Source organism: Mus caroli, unplaced genomic scaffold, assembly GCF_978045245.1.
Source record: "Mus caroli unplaced genomic scaffold, Mus_caroli_1 scaffold_20, whole genome shotgun sequence".
Classification (NCBI taxonomy): Eukaryota; Metazoa; Chordata; class Mammalia; order Rodentia; family Muridae; genus Mus; species Mus caroli.
The window spans coordinates 56,044,800-56,060,482 of NW_028227275.1; the positions used below are offsets into that span (position 1 = coordinate 56,044,800).

The 15,683-nt window shown below is 54.7% G+C and overlaps 1 protein-coding gene across 4 annotated transcripts; it reads left to right on the plus strand.

Moving 5' to 3' along the window:
* Window positions 1-101: 101 nt before the first annotated feature.
* On the plus strand, window positions 102-12,999 carry Sipa1 (signal-induced proliferation-associated 1). 4 transcript variants are annotated; one of them, XM_021151501.2, is made up of 17 exons: window positions 102-186; window positions 2,170-2,200; window positions 2,685-3,482; window positions 4,053-4,180; window positions 4,266-4,442; window positions 7,374-7,548; window positions 7,888-7,991; window positions 8,258-8,415; window positions 8,517-9,126; window positions 9,396-9,670; window positions 10,822-11,040; window positions 11,129-11,240; window positions 11,332-11,440; window positions 11,543-11,644; window positions 11,727-11,781; window positions 11,982-12,060; window positions 12,134-12,999. In XM_021151501.2, the coding sequence occupies exons 3-17, from the start codon at window positions 2,816-2,818 to the stop codon at window positions 12,278-12,280; spliced, it is 3,117 nt and encodes a 1,038-aa protein (XP_021007160.1). In that variant the 5' UTR covers window positions 102-186; window positions 2,170-2,200; window positions 2,685-2,815; the 3' UTR covers window positions 12,281-12,999. The 4 variants fall into 4 exon arrangements, with proteins under 4 accessions (XP_021007160.1, XP_029328635.1, XP_029328634.1 ...); XM_029472775.2 differs by having other exon boundaries at window positions 113-186; window positions 2,173-2,200; XM_029472774.2 differs by having other exon boundaries at window positions 119-186; window positions 2,082-2,200.
* Window positions 13,000-15,683: the final 2,684 nt, after the last annotated feature.

The following is a 15,683-nucleotide window of genomic DNA, read 5'->3' on the forward strand; positions in this document are numbered from 1 at the left end:
TCCTGTCGGAGGTCCCCACCCACTGTGCTTCCCGCCTTAGACAGCTCCCGGGTAGTCCCGCCCCTCCACCACGTACCGCCTCCATCCTGGCCCCGCCCCCAGGCGGAGCGGAGGCGCCGGGAGCGGTATGAGCAGGCAGCGGGACCTTGGTGCGGAAGGCAGCGGTGGCCAGCTTGAGCCCAAGAGGTACTGGCGGGATCAGGGATCGGGAGGCACCAGGTTCGGGCTGGATACCCAACAAAGTAGCCTGGACGTGAATCCTTGTAGTGTGGGGAGGAACGGGACTATTGGCTGCTTTTCACTACACGCACCCCACCCAACCTCCTGCCCCAGTCCAGCCCCGAGTCAGCACGTCCAGTGTTCTGTCTCCTGCTGGCAGCTCCCACTCCCTCCTCTGCATGAGCAGATTCAGAGCTCCACTGGGTGGATTCATTGGTTCTGGACTTTTCTCAGCAGTGCTGGCAGCTGCTCCTGCTGCTGAGTGTGTGGGGCTCCCCCTATTCTGGGGCTCCCCTTTTCCCAGTGTGACCTCTTTCTCAGCCTTTGCAATCCTGGGTCTGGCCTGGGAGGAAACATCTGTAGCACTCCCTGGCAACAGAAATAGGGTCACGACCTCCAGATGTGCTGGGAAGCATCCAGTGCCTCCTCCTGGGGCAGCCAGGCCTTCCGGATCTGTGGGGGCGGGGCACCCCCCTTTTCCCCCTCAGTGACACAGACTGCAAGGAATGTCCTGGCCTCAATGGACCTTGTGTGAAGATGAGAGGTGGGGGGCAGAGCCCAAGTACACCCCTTAAGGCAAGGCCAGAACAAGAGGGAGCTCCTGGACTGGGCTGCACACATTCCCAGGGCTCAGCTCATGGCGAAGGGCACTCACAGACCCCTCTCTTGTCGGTCTCCTCCCCGCACTGTGGCCTCAGTCTGAGCCTGCATGTGCCCAGCTTAGTCTATGGACCTGGGGCCTGCACAGTTCACACACGGACATAGTTGGCTTCACCTTTCAGTTTCCAAGCAGTCTTCAAAGAAATCAAGAAGTGCAGCCTCAGAGTTTATCCTAGAAGACAGACAGGAAGACCCTGAGGAGGAGTCTGCTCTTGTTTGGTTCTGGAGACCCAGCTGAGGGGTACTATGGAGCTGCTCCCTGTCCTCTGTAGAAAACCGTACTAACAGAGGCCTGCCCCTGCCCCAGCTGTTGGCTCCATCCCTAGCTCATGCCGAGGTGGGCTCGGCCTTCTCACACCTTTTGCACCTGCCTAGTGTAGTTTCACCACATTTCCGCACTTAGTAGGTCCCTGGGGCCTTGGGTGTTTCAGCTTTACATCCTGTGAGACCTTGAGCCTCTCCCGTCTCCCCTCACAAGGCTGCCTTACTCCTACGCACACAGGGGCAGAGTAGACAGGTGCAGCTCTGACAAGCCCAGAAGCAGCAGTTGTCAACCTGTGTGCTGGGACCCCTTTGAGGGTCGAGCAGCCCTTTCACAGGGGTCACACTTGAGATATTTATGTTCTTCTTCTTCTTGTTTTTCAAGACAGGGTTTCTCTGTGTAGCCCTGGCTGTCCTGGAACTCACTTTGTAGACCAGGCTGGCCTTGAACTCGAAATCTGCCTGCCTCTGCCTCCCGAGTGCTGGGATTAAAGGTGTGCGCCACCACTGCCCAGCTTATGTTATGATTCTTAAGGGCAGCAAAATTACAGTGGTGAAGTAGCAATGAAAATAATTTTCTGGCTGTGAGGTCACCGCCCCATTAGGAACTGTATTACAGCGTCACAGAGTTAAGAAGCTTGAGAACCACTGCCTTCGGGACTCAGAGACAAGGTTCAAATTCTAGTTTGAACATGGAACTAATTCAGGCAAGCTCATCTTAACTGGGCCTCACTGTGACCTGTCTCACTGGGTTCAGACCTCCCTGTCCATGCATGCGAGGCCAGGTAAACAGGCATCCACAGGGTCCTGTTGGGATCAGGCTCTGTCACCCCTGGGAGTGGGCACAGTGACCTGCAAGAGGTTAGTATTAGTCTTGTCCTTTAGACTTAGGTGTCTTGGGTCCCATGACTGAGCTGTTGTGACCCTAGCACCTTCCTCAGGATATAGGAGCCAAGCAGGAGGCTGGGCTGAGTTGGGGCCACTTCCTGTGTTATAGGAAGTCCTCTCACCACTGCTTCTGTCCTGCAGCAGCTGCCCCAGGAGCTCCTGTGTCCTTGAGGTATTGAGACTGCGGGAATTGAGGGCATTGAGTCGAGGCCTTGGGTGCTCAGCTCCTTGGGGACCCTGGAGGAAGTGGGAGGTACCAGGGAGGAAGGTCTCTGGGGACAGGACGTCCTCCCTTTGTCAAGTGGGCAAGACTCAGACACCAGTGACTGCTTTGATTTCCGTCCCGGTGAAAACTGTCCAGAATTTGGTGGCAACCCTCACTTTGAGCCTAGTTCCACAGCCAAGGTGTACAGGGGAGAACTGGGAGGCCCCGGTGCCCACTAGACCCAGTCACTAGCACCCCCAGGGGCAAAGCATCCCAGTTCAGCTCCCAGCCTTGACCTAAGCCTGGGATGGGGGCTGGAAACTTCAGCCCCAGGCAGACAAGGAAGTGGCCAGGAAAGCGGAAGCAGCTTTGATGGTCCCGGAGGGGGCCGGAAGCTAAATGGGGTGGTGGAAGACTGGGCTGGGGGCCTGAGTTCCTGTTTTCTCCCCAGGCCCATCTGAGCAGCCCCCTCCTCCTGCAGTGCAGGAACCACTGAAACCTCAGCCTTCTGGCTGGGCACCAAGGACCCGTGCCCACCAATGCGGCCCGGCCCCCAGAGAGTCAGGCCCACAGAGCACGCCCATGTGGGCCGGCGGTGTGGGGAGCCCTCGGCGGGGCATGGCCCCTGCACCTACCGATGACCTCTTTGCCCGTAAGCTGCGCCAACCTGCCCGGCCCCCACTGACACCACTTACCTTTGAGCCGAGGCCAGCTCGGGGCCCACTCTTGCGCAGTGGCAGTGATGCTGGTGAAGTCCGGCCCGCTACACCAGCCAGCCCCCGTGCCCGTGCCCACAGCCACGAGGATGCCAGCCGCCCTGCTGCAACCCCTACTCGGCTCTTCACTGACCCACTGGCACTACTAGGGTTGCCAGCAGAGGAGCCAGAGCCCACCTTCCCGCCAGTGCTGGAACCCCGGTGGTTTGCTCACTATGATGTGCAGAGCTTGCTCTTTGACTGGGCTCCACGACCTCGGGGGACAGGCAGCCATACAGAGGCAAACTCTGGGACCTTAGCCGAGGGCCAGACTACCACCTCAGATCTACTGCTCGGGGCACCTGGCTTTGTGAGCGAGCTTGGTGGTGAGGGTGAGCTAGGGCTGGGTGGGCCAATATCCCCACCTGTGCCCCCTGCACTGCCTAATGCGGCTGTGTCGGTCCTGGAGGAGCCACAGACCCGGACCACAGCTTACAGCCTGGAGCACGCAGATCTGGGTGCAGGCTACTATCGCAAGTACTTCTATGGCAAAGGTAAGGGGCAGGCGAGCCTGGGAGAGGCAGGGGAGGATCTGGGTCAGAGGTCCCTGTGGTCTACATTCTATACAGTGCGAGGCTCAGGGGCTGGCCTTTCCCCGTAAAAAGGGAGCAGGAGCTGAATTGGGCTCTGTTGGCTCAACTCTAACCACCTCTTTAAGGCCAAGCCCTGGTGTCACACCTGAAGTCAGGGAGTGACCTTCCATCTTCATAACCCTCCTGGAGGCCAGTGAGCGATTTCCTATTTCCTTATCTGTGTGATGAAACCCTGTTCTCATCATTACCAGGAAAAGAAGCTGCCGTGTCTTGAAAGGGAGAACCTAAGCTTTGGTGGAGCCAGGGCAGCATTTAACCTAGGAGGACTTAGGCATTTGTTCCCCGGTCCTGGGACAAGGTGTAACCGTGGGTGGGACTGCAAACTGGGGTGGGAGTGGACTTCTCCCAGGTTCAGCTCTTGGTGAGAGAATACCTAGGGTGGTACTTCTGTGGTGGGCGTGGTCAAGAAGGGATAGGGTGGTCAGCGGGTTTGACTGAAAGGCCACCGACCAACACCCCCCCCCCCCCAAGAACACCAGAATTTCTTTGGGCTGGATGAGGCGCTGGGTCCGGTGGCCGTGAGCCTGCGACGGGAGGAGAAAGAGGGCAGCGGAGGGGGCACCCTACACAGCTACCGGGTCATCGTGCGGACCACGCAGGTGGGCTGGGATTACAGGCTCGGGAGGCGGGTTTCCTCCACCACAGCCTATACAAAAACTGAATGTCTCCACATCCTATCCTTAGCTCCGGACCCTCCGCGGCACCATCTCGGAGGACGCACTGCCTCCCGGCCCCCCGAGGGGCCTATCTCCGAGGAAGCTTCTGGAACACGTGGCTCCACGGCTGAGCCCCAGCTGCCTGCGCCTGGGTTCAGCCTCTCCCAAGGTGCCCCGCACGCTGCTCACCCTGGATGAGCAAGTGGTGAGTGGCCGGGAGGAGGGCACAGCATCCCGGGGAGATGGGCTGAACTTCATCCCCTAACTAGCTAGCTTCCTGCTCCCTAATCCTGACCTGATCTGACGGGACCTCAGGAGAGCTGACCCACATCCAGCCTTTCAGAGAGAAGGATCCAGGGTCACCGGAGACTTGTTTGATCAACCAGGCTTGTAAAGCAGCCACAGCAAGTTAGGAATGTAGAATCTGGGGCTGCAGCCTGGCCTGCTCAGACTCTGCATTAAAAAAAAAACAGAAAGCTGGACGTGGTGGCGCACGCCTTTAATCCCAGCACTCTGGAGGCAGAGGCAGGCAGATTTCTGAGTTTGAGGCCAGCCTGGTCTACAAAGTGAGCTCCAGGACAGCCAGGGCTATACAGAGAAATCCTGTCTTGAAAAAAACAAAAAAAAACAAAAAACAAAAACCAAACCAAACCAAACCAAAACAAAAAAACCAAAAACAAACAAAAACAGAAAAGCCTAAGGCAATTCTTAGGCGTCTTTACAGTATGGCTGGCCCTGTTGCTATGCAGCACCCTCACCATTTTTTGTCTTTATTTTTTTTCTTCTTCCCCCAGCCCATTTGGTCTCCTCCCCACATGGCAAGCTTCCTAGAGCTTCCTGTCCCACTTCAGACTCTCGAGCCAGTTGGAGGTCCTGTACCTTGTGTTGAGAGTTGCTCACTGGCCCTGGCTCTCCTTTGTGTTGTTTATTCCAGTGGTCATTGAATAAATACATCTCATCCCTTCATAGTGTCAGACCTAGAACAGATGCTGAAACCGCTGCTGTCCCTGATGTGGGCAGAGAGCCCCTGATAAAATACAGGAGCTGCAGGGTTCAGTGACTGGAGGATTGGGGGGGGGCCTAGAGGCCACACAGAGGGTACTGACAGCACCCAAAGTTTCACACTGGAAAACATACAAGCCCCCAGACCAGCATGAGCCTGTTTTCTGGGCAGGCAGGATTGATGAGGTGGCTCTTACAATAATGATTTAGAGAGATCTCTGCATGTCGCATGATGTTCTGTGTGGGTGGAGGGCTTGTGGGACTTGCATGGGGAGGCTTTCTTTTTTGTCTTGTAGATATTGAGAGGCACAGAAGGATTCAGGACAGACAGATCTGAGAGGCACACATAGGACGTAGGCTGGACAGAAAATAGGCCCAAAGCTGTGGTTGTTGTTCAGATTAGACATGGTGGTCATGGTGGTTACAGGTAATGATGAGGCGGCTCACACTTTGTGACCCCCTGAAAAGTGTGAAGAAGGGCAAGATCCCCAGCTTCTTGGCCCCTGGGAGTTGTGTTATGTTGTGGGTCCCAGGGACTCTGGAGGAGGGATAGAGGCAGAGACATAGTAATTGAGGGGTCAAGATGTGGCCAGGTGTAGCGGTGCATGTCTTTAGTCCTAGCACGGAGGCAAAGACCCCTGGCAGCTGGTGAACCAGACCTGGAGTTTGGGGAAAGGGTCTGAGCTGGAAGCAGCTGTGGGGGAGAAAAGACAAAATCTGCAGGGAAGCATAGGCAGAGGGTTTCAAGGAAGATGAGGTTCCTGTTGTCCCCAGGATTAGGGCCAACAGTGCCAAGAGTGCCAGGATAGGGCATATATATGTAGTCTATAAGGGGAGTTGTGGTTTTCTGTGGGTTTTGTGGTTTGCAAGCCCCCACATATACATACACCCCTCCCCTGAGGTACAGAAGCCAGGACCTCAGGCATGCTAGGAAGCCCTCAGCCACAGAGGTTAGCTGTGAAGGAGGGAGGTGAGAGCTGGGGACTGGGGCATGGGATTACTTCAGTGGGGTCAGTAGGGCATATCTGTCTGCAACTGGAAAACACTAGGAGAGGAATGTGCAGAAAAGCCAGGCATAGTGGTTTATGCCTGTAATCCCCATATTAGGCAGCTGAGACAGGAGGATTGCAGTGAGTTCAAAGCCAGCCTGGGCTACATAGCAAGACCACCTTTCTTTCTTTCTTTCTTTCTTTCTTTCTTTCTTTCTTTCTTTCTTTCTTTCTTTCTTAGATTTATTTAATTATTTTATGTATATGAGCACACTGTTGCTGCCTTCAGACACACCATGAGAGGGCATAGGATCCCCATTACAGATGGTTGTGAGCCACCATGTGGTTGCTGAGAATTGAACTCAGGAACCTCTGGAAGAGCAGTCAGTGCTCTTAACCACTGAGCTATCTTTCCAGCAACCCTGTTTCAAACAAACAAAAGATGCAGGTACATGTCTAGAATTCCAGTATTTGGGAGATATAGGCAAAATGATCAGGAGTTCAAGGCCAGTCTTAGCTATATATGAGTTTAAGTACAGCCTGGACTATGTACTATAGCCTATCAAAAAGACAAACAGGAAGGGAACAGAAATGACTCCAAACCTCAGAGGGCTGGGGTGCCAGCACACTAGAGCCTTGAGCTGAGGGGGACAGGAATGTGGGCACCATGCTTGGCAGGGGATCTCAGCCCTTTCCTACAGCTCCTCATGGTGTGGTGACCCTGATCAAAAATTATTTTCATTGCCACTTCATAACTGTAATTCTGCTACCCTTAGGAATTGTACCATAAACACCTGGCATGCAGGATCTCTGCTGCTATGCAACCCCTGTGAATGGGCCGTTAGATCCTCAGAAGGGTCACAACTATAGGCTGAGAACCCACTGGTGTATAGGGTTCTTTCTGGGAGTCATCTCTTTTGTTGCTGGAGAAGTCATTAAATCCTCTGTCTCCTCCCTATGACCTCCCTGCCCTCATGAGCACAAGGAGAGGGCAGGTAGAATGCACTTGATGGGCAAAGATGCCCAAATGGCTCAGAGTTCCTACCAGGGCAGCCCAGCCCCAAAGGCCAGCTCTTCCCATTCTCTACATGGTGGGCTGGCAGGGTACTGAAGCCTTTGTCTTCTGTTGTCCATGACCCCCTCAGCTGAGCTTCCAACGCAAGGTGGGCATCCTGTACTGCCGGGCAGGCCAGGGCTCTGAGGAAGAGATGTACAACAACCAGGAAGCCGGAGCAGCCTTTATGCAGTTCCTCACCTTGCTGGGTGATGTGGTGCGACTCAAAGGCTTTGAAAGTTACCGGGCCCAGTTGGATACCAAAAGTGAGCGCCCCCCCCCCCAACGGACTGGAGATGCAGGGCAGAACTTTATCAGCGTTCCTTAGGCTGTGGGGGCTGGGGCTGAGAATGGGGGCTGCTCTGCTTCCCTCTAAGTCTTAGTTCTGGATTCGTTCTATCTCAGCTCCCCTATACTGATTCCCCTTCACCCTGGTGTGGGGCTGTAGTCTATAGGAGAGGGGAGGGAATTTACCAAGGATGGGGCTCTTGGTCTTCGTGGCCTAGGCAATAGCTGGTGGCTGGGACATAGAAGTAAGTTTAAGACTCATTGAAGTCACCCACACTCCCCATGTTCTCTTTGTGTCCCCAATTGTCTGGCTACAGCGGATTCCACGGGCACACATTCACTCTACACCACCTACCAAGACCATGAGATCATGTTTCACGTGTCCACGATGCTGCCTTACACGCCTAATAACCAGCAACAGGTGTGTGAGGAGTTGGGCCAGGCCAAAGACTTTCGGGAAGCAGTGGCGGGTGTTACTTGAGTGCTTAATATCAGAACGGTGGTCTGAGCTCTGCTGAACCCAACAACACTGCCCCCTCCCGCCCCTGGCTGTACCACCTTCGCAAATACCCTCCTCAGGCTTTTATAAGGTGCAGGTGGGGAACCACTGACACCTTTGCCGTGCCTAAATGAGGGACTGGGGGGGGGCACAAAGCTCACCTCTCATTGCCTACCTTTAACCACCAGCTCCTGAGGAAGCGTCATATCGGGAACGATATTGTGACCATCGTGTTCCAGGAGCCGGGTAGCAAGCCCTTCTGCCCAACGACAATCCGCTCTCACTTCCAGCACGTTTTCTTGGTGGTGCGTGCACATGCTCCCTGCACCCCACACACCTCATACAGGTGGGTGCTAGGGTGATCTCAGGTCATAGGCACCGATGATTGGACACATTCCTCGCCTCCTTCTGCCTCTCGTTCCCTCACTACAGCCTTCCTCCACGCAGGGTGGCAGTGAGCCGCACCCAGGACACTCCTGCCTTCGGGCCTGCGCTGCCAGAAGGCGGAGGCCCCTTTGCAGCCAATGCCGATTTCCGGGCCTTTCTGTTGGCTAAGGCACTCAATGGTGAGCAAGCGGCTGGTCATGCACGCCAGTTCCACGCCATGGCTACACGCACACGCCAACAGTACCTGCAGGACCTGGCTACTAATGAAGTGACCACGACTTCGCTGGACTCGGCTTCGCGGTTCGGCCTGCCATCTCTGGGGGGTAGGCGCCGGGCAACCCCTCGGAGCCCAGGCGCGGAGCTACAGGCGGCGGGTGCGCTGATGTGGGGCGTACGCGCGGCTCCAGGGGCGCGGGTCGCAGCGGGAGCTGAAACGAGCGGTCCGGACGACGCCGAGGTGCCCTGCTTGTTGGGCATCTCAGCAGAGACACTGGTGCTGGTGGCTCCTCGCGACGGCCGCGTGGTCTTCAATTGTGCCTGTCGCGACGTATTGGCCTGGACCTTCTCAGAGCACCAACTTGATCTGTACCACGGGCGCGGGGAGGCGATCACGCTGCGGCTCGACGGGGCCCCAGGGCAAGCCGTGGGCGAAGTCGTGGCACGTCTGCAGGTGAGCCAGTGTCAAAAACTGAGGTCCCCTGGTCGGGGGCGGAGCCTGTTGGAAACTCCGTTAGGCTGCTGTGGTGGGGCGGGGAAAAGGGGCTTGCACAGGTGACTTTTAATCTCAGAGTCTCCAATTCGAATTCACAACTATCAGGTAGGTCGCTAGGGCTCCTCAGGCATGCCGGGTTAAGTCGATCGAGGCAGGGGCAGGACCAGGGCGGGGCCTCTGTGAAGCCACGCCCCCAAGGGACACTCTCACCCAGCCTTTCCATGCAGCTGGTGAGCCGCGGGTGTGAGACCAGAGAACTAGCGCTGCCCAGAGATGGCCAAGGTCGCCTGGGCTTCGAGGTGGATGCAGAGGGCTTCATCACGCACGTGGAGCGCTTCACGTTTGCGGAGACCACAGGGCTTCGGCCTGGAGCTCGTCTGCTGCGAGTCTGCGGCCAGACGCTGCCCAAGCTGGGTCCCGAAGCTGCTGCCCAGATGCTGCGCTCTGCGCCCAAGGTCTGCGTCACGGTCCTACCCCCAGACGAGAGCGGCCGGCCGCGAAGGTCAGGGCACCGGGTGGGGGCTGGGGGGGGTAGGAGGACTCAGCGGCTGGCCCATTCTGTGCCTCCCGTGTTAGCATCAGCATGCTCTGAATCATACGTTATTCATCTAGACTTGAAAGTGTTTAAGCTCATGCTTTCCCTCTCTAAAGGTCAAATAGCCCCTTCTATTATTTCAGTGTATTAGCCCCTCCACCCCAAGTACACACGAATTGATCACTTCCTATTCTAAACCCAATACAGGCAAACTTTCCCATAGAACCCCTAACAGTAAATACTTTTGACTTTTGGAGCCACTACTCTGCCACAGTCACTCGACTCTTTTGTAGGAAAATGAATGTATGCCAGCATCTACTAAAACCATGGAGCTGGAATTTTAGGATTTGATGTGGATGCTCCTTGTCTTGTGAAGGGGTTACTTACAGGGAACCCAGTGTAAGGTCAAAAACATTCTAAGTGGAAACACATTATGCTCAGACTGTTTAATTTTTACATGTCATGAAGTACTCTAATAATACCTTTTAAATTATTTAAACATCTAAGAACTAAGGCCAGAGACGTGGCTCAGCCATCAAGAGCATTTGCTGCTCTTGCAGAGGACCTGAGTGGGATTCCTAGCACCCACACGGTGCTCCTGACAGCCTGTCTGTAACTCCAGATCCAGGAGTCTCACACCCTCTTCTGGTCTCCACAGGTGTTGCATTCACATGTGCCTGGCCTCTCCCCACGTAAATACACATATACACATCAATACATAGTTCAAGATCTCTAAAAACTATTCTTAGCAGATAGGAGTTTCAAAGACTGGCATGTGTGCTAATAAAAAACAAAGAGAAGCATGGGCTGGATGGCTCCAGGCAGTGTACTGAGGATGCTAAGGGATTTACATTACATTGTTTCAACTGTAAATACTCTTAAGTATGTTTGAGGGAAAACAGAGAGAGTGGCCTGCTTAGGATACATGGGCAGCCATGGATACAAAGGATACAGGGGCAGCCATGGATACAAGGTTAACAGTGATATTTGTGTGCTGTAGAGTCATGATGCCTGGAGCTCTCTTCCTTTTGGATGTCTCTGGCAGTGGCTGGGATGGGGTGGATGCTGTGGAGGGGATGGAGGGTCCTACCTGATGCTGCCCCACCCCCACCCTCCAGGAGCTTTTCGGAGCTGTATATGCTTTCTCTGAAGGAACCCAGCCGGCGGGGGGCCCCAGAGCCAGTACAGGATGAAACTGGGAAGTTGGTCATATTGCCTCCCACCAAGCAGCTGCTACATTTTTGCCTGAAAGACAGCAGCAGTCCTCCGGGGCCTGGGGATCTGACTGAGGAGAGGACAGAATTCCTGCACAGCCACAACTCCCTGTCGTCTCGAAGGTACACTCACTGGGCCAGCCTTTTAGGGCCTGAAAGCACAGCTCTGGAAAAGCAGCTCTCCATTCTGAGTCACCCCTACCCTCCTTAGCTCCCTGTCCGATGAGGCTCCAGTCCTGCCCAACACCACTCCAGACCTCCTCCTTGTCACCACTGCCAACCCATCTGCACCCGGTACTGACAGAGAAACACCCCCTTCCCAGGTAAGCAGAAACAAAAACAAACAGAGCTCTGGAGATTCATTGCAGAGGTGACATTGGGTGTTACAGCCTTGCTGTTCACTTTTGCCCCCAGGACCAGTCAGGAAGCCCCAGTAGCCATGAAGACACCAGTGACTCAGCCCCAGAACTGAGGGCCTCCATCCTGCCCCGAACCTTGTCTCTGCGGAATTCCATCAGTAAGAGTGAGTCTGGAGCCAGGGAATAGGGCAGGAGGAGAAGACAGCCAGTTCCAGCCCCTTCCCCCCACCCCCGCCCTCCCTAAGCCTTTCTCCTTTGACCTGCAGTTATGTCGGAAGCCGGCAGTGAGACCCTGGAGGATGAGTGGCAGTCCATCTCAGAGATCGCCTCCACTTGCAACACAATTCTGGAGTCACTGTCCCGGGAGGGTGAGGCCGCAAGGGCCCAGGGGAGCGGAGCCAGGACAATGTTTATCCCTTCAGACCTGCCCACTCTCTCTCTCTCCTCTAGGACAACCCATCTCAGAGAGCGAAGACCCCAAGGGAGCTTTAAAGTGCGATTCTGAGTAAGGTTTCTGCCCTCACATACCCCTCACATCCCCTCCTGTGTGTGTGTCCTTCCCTGCCTGCCCATTGCAGTTGAACGCTCTCTAGGCTCTGCATCCACAGACACCTACGTATCAGGAGACAGGGTTGGGTTCATTATCAGTCAGGAGTGTCTGGGAGCCTGCACTGCTTCCGCTGAGTTCTGACCCCATGTCCTCAGGCCAGAACCCGGGAGCCTGTCAGAAAAGGTCTCTCACCTCGAGTCCATGCTCTGGAAGCTCCAGGAGGACCTGCAGAGGGTGAGGAGAGAGCCTGACGGGGGCGCACAGGGCTGCCCCTGGCAAGGGCTCTGACTACCATTCTTCAACCTAGGAGAAGGCGGACAGGGCAGCCCTGGAGGAGGAGGTTCGGAGCCTCAGACACAACAACCAGAGGCTGCTGGCAGAGTCCGAGAGTGCCGCCACCCGCCTGCTCCTGGCCTCTAAGCATCTGGGTTCACCCACTACTGACCTGGCCTGAGTTCCAATCTGAATCTGGACCTGCTTGGAACTGCCTGGCCCTTCAGAGCAACTGGGTCATACTCGTGCCCTTCCTCAGGACTCCTTCCCTGCGCTGAGGCGCGTCTTAGCACTGCCCCCTCTTCCCAGCCCATTTGGTGGCTAATACCTGTCCCTGTTTGTAAATATCCTGTAAAGAAAAGGAGACACCAGAGTTTAAAAAAAAAAAAAACCAACAAGAAGAAGCAAACAACTCTATTTGTGCTTGTGTGTTCAAGATACAGTCCAAGGTCATAGCAAGCTCCTAGGAGCAGTAGGACAGGTCCCAGGGACATTGCCTTAGAGTTAATCTGGCACCAAGCAGAGGGTGGGGGCTCTGAGGATAGAATACCCCTTGGCTCCCCTTCATTTATTGGGTTCTCTTGGAAAGCAGGTGGCCATGCTTCATGCCTGTCTGTTTGGAGCAGGAGAGGGAACACTTCGAGCCTGCAGGACAGGACAACCAGGGGTGGGCTTTGGCCATGCAGTATGGAATTCCCGAATAGGCCCTGCTGAGCTGAGCTTCGGAGCATCATTGACTACCACCGGATGGATCACCTGTTGCAGGCCCCAGCCAGTGCCTCATCAGCCTCTCCCCAGGGCTGCCTCTGCTGAAGCCCAGACCCTGAGCAAGGACAGGATAAACATGGCTGAATAACAGTGGGGCCATGAGCACAAGGAAGCCTTCTCTGAGGAGGCTAATAAAAGGACTGAGTTTTGAAAGTTGAGTTCACCAGCAGATGTCACAGGTATTCCAGGAGAAACACTCTAGGGGCCACTGGGCTGAATTTGAGGTACTCAAAGGAATCAGGGTTACAGAGCCTTAAGCTGGGTCAGAAAGGGTCATGCAAGGTCCACTAGGGATCCGGGATCAGCAGTTCCTCCATATGGCCTAGCTTTTCCTGGTTGAACATATTTTCTTATTACTGGGATAAAATACAAACCAACAAAACAAAACAAAACTCACATAAGAATTTTGGCTCTGGTTCGAGGGATCCAGTACCTGATGGTGGAGAAGGCTTGAGTGGGAGCAGATACATTGTATCCAGTCTGGGAGCAGAAAAATCCTTGCTCGGGCTTAGTTATTTTCAGTCTCTCTTACTCGTTTCTTTCTTTTTTGTTTTTGTTTTTCGAGACAGGGTTTCTCTGTGTAACCCTGGCTGTCCTGGAACTCACTCTGTAGACTAGGCTGTCCTCGAACTCAGAAATCCGCCTGCCTCTGCCTCCCAAGTGCTGGGATTAAAGGCGTGCGCCACCACACCCAGCTCTCGCTCTCTCTCTCTCTCTCTCTTTTTTTACTCACTACGGGGCTCTAAGGAATGATGCCGTGCCGGGCGTGGTGGCGCACGCCTTTAATCCCAGCACTTGGGAGGCAGAGGCAGGTGGATTTCTGAGTTCGAGGCCAGCCTGGTCTACAACGTGAGTGCCAGGACAGCCAGGGCTACACAGAGAAACCCTGTCTCGAAAAACCAAAAAAAAAAAAAAAAAAAAGGAATGATGCCACTCATAATCTTCCATTGGTTAAACCACTTCTGAATCCCTCACAAGGATTCGAGTTGACAGCGAAGCCTAATCATCATAGGGGCCGTGGTGAGCAGCCTCATGGGGCAGTGTGGAAGGAGGGAGGGAAGGCCCGGGTCACTGGGCATGTGTCTGCAGGCCCTTGGGATCTGGCTCTGTGTTTGACAGATGTTTAAAGAGAGGGTGGTAAGGACGGTCTAGGTGTCAGCTTTTTGGTTGCAAATAGGTAGACTAGTGCAGAAGGAAGCTGTAGCAGCCGTCCTGGAGGGAGGGCCTTGTGAAAGACTAAGGTTGCACGTTGCTGGTAAGGGAGAAGAGGTAGTATCCACAGTGGTGACCATGTTTCCGGCTGGAGCCACTGGTGGCTGGGAGGGTAACAGCTGAGACAAGAGAGGAAGGAGGAGGAACGGCCTGGGTTGACTGTGGCCACTTGGAACAGGGTGAGTTTGGGAGACGTCAGAGTAGAACTGTCCTATGGCTAGCGCCCAGGGGACAGAAGTCTGGGCTAAAGACAAAGATTTAGGATGGATGAACCATTAACATGGTGAGGTCATTCAGGGAGTGTGGGAAGGACTAAAAGAAGGCTTCCGGGGGTCACCAGAGGCCACTGCAGGCCAGAAAGCCAAGAACAAGGCACTGCCTAAACTGAGGCTGAGAATCTGAACTAAGCACCACTAGAGGATGCCCTCAGCTTCAAGCCTTATCATTCGCAGGGGTCCCGGCTCCCAGCCCCGGCTTGAGGGCAAGGTCGCCTGGATCTGATTCCAAAACAGGCAAGGTCAGATGGGCTCCGCCCCATCTGGAACTGAGTTTAGCTGGGTCCTTAGGTTTTATACACCCTTGCTTCCGGCCTGCCTCTGCGCCCTCCCGCTAAGCATGTGCACCTAGTGTTTGTGTTAGACCTTCTTCCATTTCCCCAACATTTGCAGCTCGACCGCATCTTCTCCTGCAGGGACAATCTATCAGGCTCTGCACAAGGACCTATTCCCAAGGGTCTGGAACTATTGCAGCTCGCTCACTATACACACTTACAGATCTCTCAGCATAGGGGTTTCCCCACCGCGTTGCTGTGCCTCCCCGTGCTGAGTGCGCCCAGGGCGGGCGCATGCGCACCCGAGAAGACTGCCCCCTTTAGCTGCTAGGCTTGTGCAAGACAAAACCGGAAGTATGTCCAGCTTTAGCACAAGAGCTACGCCTGGCCTTTGTTTAGGTTTCCAAGGCTGGGCAAAGGTTTTAGGTATCCTCCTGGTACATAATATCAAAAGTCCTAGGGCAGATGGGTTTTTGTTATTTTGTTTTCTGAGACAAGGTCTCCCGGAGTAGACCGCTGGCCTTGAACTCACTCTTCCTGCCTTTGCCTCTGGAGGGCTGGGATCAAAGGCATGCACCAGCACCCCAGGCTGTCGGGATGTGCACAGCTGTTATAAGACAGTGTGGCACCAGGCTGTTCTCAAACCCAGGAAGCTCAAGATGACCTGGATCACTAGGGATGCAAAATGGCTGTTTTGTTTCAGCCTGAGCTAATGGTAAAACCTGGCCACGGCTGTGCAGAGTTCTTCATCACTTCCAGGACGGCCCCACCATCCCCTCCCCACCAGGCTCTTCCATGTCTCTGCTGACCTAATTCCTGGAGCAAGAGGGATCTACATTATGTGAAGGAACTCCACCCCTATTGGACCTTTTGCAGTGGAAGCCCTGTCCTAGTTGCTGTAACATTTGCCAATAGGAATCAAGAGTTTGCAGGAGGCATCCTCCGGTCCCAGACCCCTGGATGACGGTGCACAGTCAATTCTTTCACCATCAGACAACCTGAAGTGGGCAACAGAGTGTGCTCAGTGTTTGCTGAAAGACAGCTACTCTCTGGC